The sequence below is a fragment of the Macaca fascicularis genome, chromosome 6 (assembly GCF_037993035.2).
Source record: "Macaca fascicularis isolate 582-1 chromosome 6, T2T-MFA8v1.1".
In the NCBI taxonomy this organism is placed as follows: Eukaryota; Metazoa; Chordata; class Mammalia; order Primates; family Cercopithecidae; genus Macaca; species Macaca fascicularis.
In genome coordinates this window covers 103136677-103144692 of record NC_088380.1, presented here as the reverse complement: position 1 = coordinate 103144692, position 8016 = coordinate 103136677, and the positions used below count along the sequence as shown (strand labels likewise).

Below are 8016 nucleotides of genomic sequence, written 5' to 3'. Positions count from 1 at the left end.
CACATTCCCTGGCTGCGCTCGAAGAAACTGGACTTCAGTGGTTTAGTGGGGGTGTGCATAGGCCAGGTGATTCTGAGGACCACGAGGGGTTAGGGACTGCCCCGTTAATTCCGGCCAATGGAGAGATCAGACCATTCAGCATTGTCTGCAGCATATTTCTTTTTCCTCTTTTGCAATGAATATTTGATGCTCAGCGGGATGAGCCCCAGGATGAGGCACACATGAAAGAAAAATCCATGCCTCTCCATCTTTTCCCCAGGATTGCCCTTTGGTGAGACTCTCTTTTGCGACTGCTTCACTTTCCCCGGTTCACAGAACAAACCTCTTCTTAGTCTCTTTTGTTGTCTCTTATCTGTTCAACAAACACCCACTGCGCAGGACCATCCTCCAGTAAGCCGTCCAGTGGGGCCGTTTGGGAGCCCTTCTTCGTGGGGTGAGCACTGAAGGAACCGGGGCCCCATAAGCCCGTGCTTTTGTCGGGGCTGCCCCCTCTCCCATCTCAGGGTACCTGGCACCAGGCTGTTAAGCTGTGGATAGGCAACCGCACATCCCATTGGGTGTGCGTATTTCAGCACGTGGAGTTGGCCAGTGAAGCCGGCCGATGTCGGCACAGCGTACAGCAGCGCGCCTGTCCGTGGGGAGGAAGGGTCGTCCCGCCTCCCCTCCAGGCCAGTCCTGTTGCGCCTCCTCCTGCCCCACTCTGACTTTCGCGCGCCCAGGGGTCTCTGAGGGTCGCGCCCGATACCCTCCTCTACCCCAAGGCTTCTTCTCCCCAAGGGCCGGGCTGGGGGCCCAGGAGCGTCACAGCCTCCGTAGGCCCCGGAAATCGCAACTTGGTCAAAGCTAAGCCTGCCGCGATCAGCTTTTCTCACCACCTTGGGGATCCACTCTCCGTCCGTCCTTCCCGACCTCAGGCTGCAGAGAAAACTTGGGGGCGGCGGTCGAGGAAGCCGCGCCCCGAGGCTCCCAGCACAGCCCCAAGAGGAATCCTGCCGGCAACAAAAAGCTGTGCGCGCGGCCGGGCGCGAGCCTCCGCGTCCAGGTGGGGTCTCCGCGCCCCAATTCCACCCCGCCCCGCATCGGCGCTCCCCGCAAGTGAGGGGTTTCCACACGCCCCGGCGTTCCCGCACACTCAGGGTCTCCCTCGACCCCCCGGGAGATGCTCCCCGCTTTCTATCCCGCCCCGCTCTGGCGCGCCCGGTAAACGATGTGACCCCGCCCCGCTGCGGTCTCCCCTCCCCAGGACACTGCCCCCGTCCCCACTTGTGGTGCTCGGGGCATCTCTAAAGCCCCCAACCAGAGTCCTCCAACCCACCCGCGAGGCTCGCGCACCAGCAACGCGGCCCCGCCCGCAGGGACCCCGCCCACCTGTGGCTCTACCCTCGCCTCTGCGGCCTCCCCCACCGCTAGCGCGGCCCCCACCTAGGACGACCCCCGCGTAGGTCCTCCTGCCCACACCCGCCCCCTCGCCAGCCCCTGCCCCAGCCCCTAGCCGTGACCCCGCCCCTAGCCGCGCCCCCGCCCCCGCCCCGCAGCCCCTCCCGTGCGCTCGGGTCCATCCCGTCACCGCCCATTGGCCCTGGGTCCGCTCAGGGGCGCCGGCCTGGCGGCGGTTCCGAGTCGGGCGCGCGCCGGCAGGGTTCCCATTGCCAGCGGCGCAGCCAGACTAGGGGCTGCCCTCCGCCTTCTCGCCATGGACGCGGACGACTCCCGGGCCCCCAAGGGCTCCTTGCGGAAGTTCCTGGAGCACCTCTTCGGGGCCCGCAAGGCCATCGGCGTGCTGACCAGCGGCGGGGATGCTCAAGGTGCGCGCCCCCCTCCCGGCGGCGAGGGAGTGACGGACGGAGGAGGGAGAACAGGGCGAAGTGGATGGGGCGACGGGGCAGAAGAGAGGGAAGCGATGGGAGGACCCGGGGAAAGGTGGGGAAGCGATGGGAAGAACCGGGGAGACGAGCGGGGAAGCGATGGGGAGAACTGGAGAGAAGCCCGTGACCCGGAGCGGCAGGGGTACCTGCGGGGCGGCGTGAGCCGGCAAGGCAGCCCCGGGGTCCTTGCCGGGTGGGGCGGAGGAGGAAGGGACACGGCGGTAGGAACCTCCGTCCGGAAGAGAGTGAGGTTTCCACCCCCTCCGGTTTATGTTTTAAATTGAGCCTGGCAGAGGGGGTCGCCTGGAGCGCCCTTGGGGGACGTTCTCCATCAGAGCTGTAGGACAGGGCCGGGCTTCCCCTCCGAAGCGTGAGTACAGCGCGATCACTTGCTAAGTGGCCCCCCGCCCCCTAACTCCGCCCCACGTCACCCCCCAGCATGTCGCTTTTCCGTTGGAAGAGTTTAAAAAAGGGTTTCCTAAAAGGATTTAAAAAAAAAAAAAAAAAAAAAAAGGGTTTCCTGCACTAGTTGCTTTTCGGCTAGTGACGATACCGAAAACTAAAATGGGTCCCAGGCCCTCCCCGCCAGCCTCTGCGGACGGGAAGGACCAGGAAGCGGGGACTCGGGGACGTCAGCGGAGCCGGGGCGCGGGCTCTGGGCTTCCCCTTCCCTGCAATGTAGAAGCGGCTCTCCAGGAGGGGCCCGAGTCTGGGCCCACGACGCGGGCGCGCCGGGAGGACATTTAACATTGACGAGCCGGAGGTGGTGGAGACTGTGCGCCTCAGGCCCCGGGTGCACGTGGGGGCGCCAGTGCCCCGACGGTGGAGCGTCCCGATCCTTGCAGCCGCTGGATGGTAGATCCGCGCTTCCCAGGCGAACGCTACCTGGGAGCCTTAGCGATCGCGCGGGCTGGAGACGCGACGCGCCCGGAGCTGGGTTTTGATTTTTATTTTCCCGGTTCCTCCTGCAGCAGATGCGTGGAAAGGCCCGGATGGCGGATTTCCTCCCGTTTCGGGACCGCGCACTGAACAAGGATGGAGCCGGGATGGGCCCCCAGCCCACGGCCCCGGTGACCTTCCCTTCGCCCTTGAGCGCGCGGGGCGGGCGCGGGTGCTGCAGGTTGGGGCGCTGTGGGCCCCGCCCCGCCCGCCGCGAGCGCCTACGTGATGCCGGGCCCGTAGTCTCCTTGCGCCCAGGCCGGGACATCCGTCTGCCACGCACTCCCCGAGCCCGCAGCGTAGCCTCCCCAGGCCCAGCACCCCCCGCGGGAGACCCCAGTGGCAGCGCCAGACTCCGCCCTGCAGCCCGACCCCCAGCGCCCCTGGGAAGTGCTCTGGCGTTAGCGTTCTAGTAAAAGGACCCCCAGCCTCAGCATTCCTCCTGTAGGGTTGGATTCTCAGAGAAAGAAAAGGTGATGCAGCAGACGCTGGGATTGGAGAAATTACCAGAGTGAAGTGGAAATAGTCTGGCCAGCGTGACTTAAACCGGCCCGGAGATGTGCAAGTACCAGTGGAACCGCCTGGGGTCGGGATAGGACCCAGAGTGGCTTCTCAGTCAAAGGCCTTCAGAAGCAGAGGGAACATCTTGAGTGACTTTACCCGGGCCGCGAAAGACAAGAAACCTTTGGCACGGGAAGAGGAACCGATCTCTGGAAGTCACCAGGGCGGGTGGAAGGTCAGGGGTTCAAGGTTATTTTGGAATTTAGGTGCTGTGGTTCCTGCACGGTGGCTCATGCTTGTCATTCCAGTGCATTGGGAGGCCAAGGCAGGAGGATCGCTTGAGCCCAGGAGTTCCAGAGCAGCCTGGACAACATAGTGAGACTCTGTGTCTACAAAAAAAAAAAAAAAAAAAAACACGAAAGAAAAACACATTAAGATGCTGTATGTATTGGAAAATATTGATGGGTCATTCTTTTGAGCTTCATGTCCAAAAGCTTGCTAAAATGCTTGGGAGTTTGTGTACAGGCATGTGAGATTAGGATACATTGGCAGAATCGCGGTGTTCTCTGTCATCCTGGTTTTGCCACCCGGGAGGAGTTACACATATTGAAGGTTAGTAAGTCCACGCCTCTTCTCTTCTGGGGAAAAAGGTATTTTGGAAACCAATATTATGTGGGAACGTGGCTTGGTTGGTACAGCCTTGGCTTAATGGGAGACAGCTGCCCTCAGCTCTGCAGGTGGCATCAAATACGGTGGCCTCGAGCCCACATGGGTCACACCTGGGCTGTCCCTGGGGAAGCCCGCCACGGCGGGTCACCTGGGCATTCTTTCCCTGGCAGAGCCGAAGTCACAATTTTTTTGTAGACTCTAAAGAGCTTTACCCTTCCGAGATATGATCTTGAACCTGTTGGAGCATTTGGACGCATTTCTTTTAAGGAAGTTCACCTCCAGATGTGCTCAGAGGGCCTGGTCTTAGCTGCCACAGATTTACAAATTCTTACAGTAAGTAGGTTATTCCTCGAGAATTTATCTGTTGTGCCCCCATTCTTTTTGCCATTTTATTCTGATTCTATATTAGTACTTGATTTTCCCTGACATAGAAGACTATTGCCTGTAGCTAGAGATCAGAGAACATATTCACATTCAAGTATTAATTTCAGGGGAATTATCTGTCAGATGTGAAATTATGGTAAAATTCCATATATTAAAATGACCATAGCTACCATTTGTTGAAAATATTTTGTATACTAGGAGCTTTACAATTCTCATCTCCAAGCCTAGATACATGATCCCAAGAGAGGCATGCCCTCATTTTGGAAGTGGGGAGAAAGACTCACAAAGAAAAATAACTTAGGTAAGGGCATGAGGGGCATACGTGATTGTGGTAGGAGCAAAACAGATCCTAATTCCAAATATTGTACTCTCTCTTAGACCATGAAGAGTGCTTATGTCTGGCTCTGTCACCCAGGCTGGAGTGTAGTGGTGCCATCATAGCTCACTGCAGCCTCAAACTCCTGGGCTCAAGTGATCCTCCTGCCTCAGCCTTCTGAGTAGCAGGGAAGACAGGAATGCACCATCATGACCAGCTAATTGTTATGATGATGATGATGATGATGATGATTTCTGTAGAGACAGGATCTCACTATGCTGCTGAGACTGGCCTTGAACTCCTGGCCTCCTCTAGTGAGCCTCCTGCCTTGGCCTCCCAAAGAGCTGGAATTACAGACATGAGCCATCATGTCAGGCCTCCACCATAATTTTCATGGGACTTTCTTGGTGAAGCTCCTTAATCTAGTTAATGCTCAAAAGTGAAGAAAACCCAACTTGCTCAAAATTACACAGATACTCTTTGGGTGGTTTTGTGAGGGGAATGGAAAATAACTTTTTATAGCGATAGGAGTCAAGGTGGCAAAAAATCATATTAAGGCTTAATACCAACGCGATGGGCTGCTTTCCTTCCCCCAGTAGAGTTCATATTATTTAATTATAAGATAAAATTGAAAATCTCTTTCCTGTATTCCTGACTCCCCAGGCCTTGAATGAAGAAAGTATTTCTCAGGCTTGGTTGTTGTTGTTGTTGTTTTTTTTTTTTTCCCCCTACTTCTTTGGGTATCTTCTGTCTCAGGCTGTGGGATTTTTTGTTTTTTGTTTCCCCCTGCTTCTTTGGGTATCTTCTGTTGTCCCAAGACATGTCTGGAAAATTAAATTGATTTTCACTCAACCTAAAACAAGCTCCGCAGCTCTTGATCGCAGACTGATCATGACTAAGTGCCCACCGCCACGTCACGCTGTGCCACACACCAAGAGTGACTCACTGTCTTAGTCACAGGTTGTGGCTTCTGCAGGGCCTGATGCCTGGTGGAGCTGAGTGTACTGGGAAGTCCAGGTGCATCCTTAGGGTGGGCTGGATGCGAAAGCAGCGTCCTTTTTGCCTGTGGTGACAGGAACATCAATACAGTATTTATAGAAAGTTCATATAAATTGAGTATCAACCTTTCCAATCCTAGTGAGAATAGCTAGCGTTTAGTGACTCTCTGTTATGTGGCAGGCCCTCAGTGATGCTGGGCACTGACTTATCCCCACTTTACACATGAGCAAGGGATGCCCGAGGTGTTCCAGCTTCCCTGAGTTCACAGAGCTCCGTGGTGTGGCCAGGCCCTGTGGCTGCAGCAGGGATGTTCAGTGCTGCGTGTAGCTGTGTCTTCGCTGTGACTTTCCCGTGCCCAGCACCACGCCTGGCGCTTGACAGGAACACAAATGTTTGCTGCCTGCCTCCCGCCTGGAATCTCCAGTGAGGAGCAGGAAACCAGGGCTTCTAGCTGTCTTCTTCATTCATGAAGTCCTTTAGAGGAATTCAACCCTCTCTAATCAAAAGTACCCAACATCCTCAGGTCAATATATATACACTGTTAAGACTTCAAGATTAGTACCTTAAAACCGAAGTCAGAAGTGTGAGGTTTCAATTGACTGGACATGCATTAGGTCAATGACATACATATTTATTGGACACCAGGCTTGATCCCCACATGGGCACCTTTGGTGTCTGAAGCAATATTCCTTGGGTGGTTTTGTGAGGGCAACGGAAAATGACTTTTTATAGCGATAGGAGTCAAGATGGCAAAAATGATATCAAGGCTTAGTACCAATGTGATGGGCTGCTTTTCTTCCCCCAGTAGAGTTCATATTATTTAATTATAAGATAAAATGGAAATCTCTGAAGCAACGCTTCGGAGCGCAGTCGGATGGAAGGGGAAACTGAGAACAGTGCCGTTTCGCCTCACACAGCTCCGGCGCCCCTCACCATCCTGTGCACACACATTCTTTGATGGGATCTTTTCAGTGTAAAGTGCAGTAATTGATTTTGCAGAAATTACTGGGTCTGGGAGGCAGACGATGAGTGATGGTGTCACCCCGTGGCACAGTGGGAGATTTATGTGATGGCATCATTTTCTATGAATGCAGACCGCTTTGTGTGCCATACTCGGAGGACCCTTCGAAGCTAGACATTTTGTCATCTTTCAAAAGAAGCATGTTTTCCTTCTTGGTTACAGAAACTAAAAGCTTTTGATACAGGACTCCAACCTTTTATCAGGGAGAATCAGGGCTCTTTAAATAAGTTCTACCAATCGGATGGGCCATCAGAAACAATTAAAATTAGAAAGATGAAGATACGGTAACAACGTGGTCAGGGCAAACGTCACGATACCAGATTGCACGTTCACAGTTGCCTTTCTGCTAAGAACGTGCGGGTGAATATGGAACAGAGGGCCATGTGTCAGTAGTTGGGTTGCGTTTTGTGTTTCTTTTCTACAAGCCCTTTCTGGTGTGTTTGTGTATATTAGAGAGTAGCTGCCCAGAGGCTGCCATTTCCCTCCCCACTCCTCGGTTCTCTCCATCTTCACCCCCAATTCCCAGTCCTTTGTTTGGAATTACAGTCATTGTGCTTGTCAGGATGGAAGAGGGAGCCAGACACATGGCAGACCAGAGCACTGAGAGGCAGAGACTTATAAGTCCTGCCCTGGCCCTGCAGTCTGGAGTGCTGAGATAGGGTCTCGGTGTTTTCCTCTGCAGAATGGAGGCATCACTCGGTCTCTGTCTTCTCTCCCTGTCTCTTTCTTCACTCCCCTCTTCCCTAACACACATCCACAGTGAAAGTCTTCAGGAGGCAAAAGAGAAAAGGCTGGACTGTGCTGGGTCCCCCAACCCCAGGGCCCATTTGCTGTCTTCCCAGCTTCCATGTGCCCAGAGCTGCCTGGGGGAGCCTTCGGAGGTTCAGATCCTGACTGTGTGGGTCTGAGTGAGGCTCCGACTCTCACCGATAGGGGGAGGGCGCCGGTGCTGCGGGTCCCCCTGGGGTCAGTGAGGCGGTTTGCAAATCCTGCAGATCAGCTTCTCCACTTCTCCAGGTTTCTCCAACGTGAGATGCTCCCAGGAGTCCTGTGGGATTGTTTTCTGACTTTGACCAGGATTTTGACGGAGAAGATTCATTAATATAGGACCGCTTGTCTTAACGTACATATGTAAATGATCTGATGTGAAGTTTTCTGAATGGAAAATGATTGAAAGGTTGGCATGCAGTAGACTTGGGGACTTCCTTCATATCTTTTCAGCTGTGTCTTACTACAATTAAGATTTTGTTTCTGTGTGTGTGGGTTTTTTTCAGATGGAGTCTCCCTCTGTTGCCCAGCCTGGAGTGCAGTGGCTTGGTCTG

General features: G+C 54.5%; 1 protein-coding gene across 1 annotated transcript; it reads left to right on the top strand.

Moving 5' to 3' along the window:
- Window positions 1–601: 601 nt before the first annotated feature.
- LOC141406970 (uncharacterized) lies at window positions 602–3761 on the top strand. Its single transcript, XM_073993198.1, has 4 exons — window positions 602–812; window positions 915–1042; window positions 1511–1805; window positions 2837–3761. The coding sequence occupies exons 1-4, from the start codon at window positions 602–604 to the stop codon at window positions 3031–3033; spliced, it is 831 nt and encodes a 276-aa protein (XP_073849299.1). The 3' UTR covers window positions 3034–3761.
- The last annotated feature ends 4255 nt before the right edge of the window (window positions 3762–8016 follow it).

Excerpts from the sequence above, each read along its gene's own strand:
- LOC141406970 (XM_073993198.1), top strand. The coding sequence starts at position 602 with ATGTCGGCACAGCGTACAGCAGCGCGCCTGTCCGTGGGGAGGAAGGGT. Across the intron at positions 813-914 it reads CCAGGAGCGTCACAGCCTCC|GCTGCAGAGAAAACTTGGGG; the intron begins GTAGGCCCCGGA and ends TCCCGACCTCAG. Across the intron at positions 1,043-1,510 it reads GCGCGAGCCTCCGCGTCCAG|CCGCGCCCCCGCCCCCGCCC; the intron begins GTGGGGTCTCCG and ends CCCCGCCCCTAG.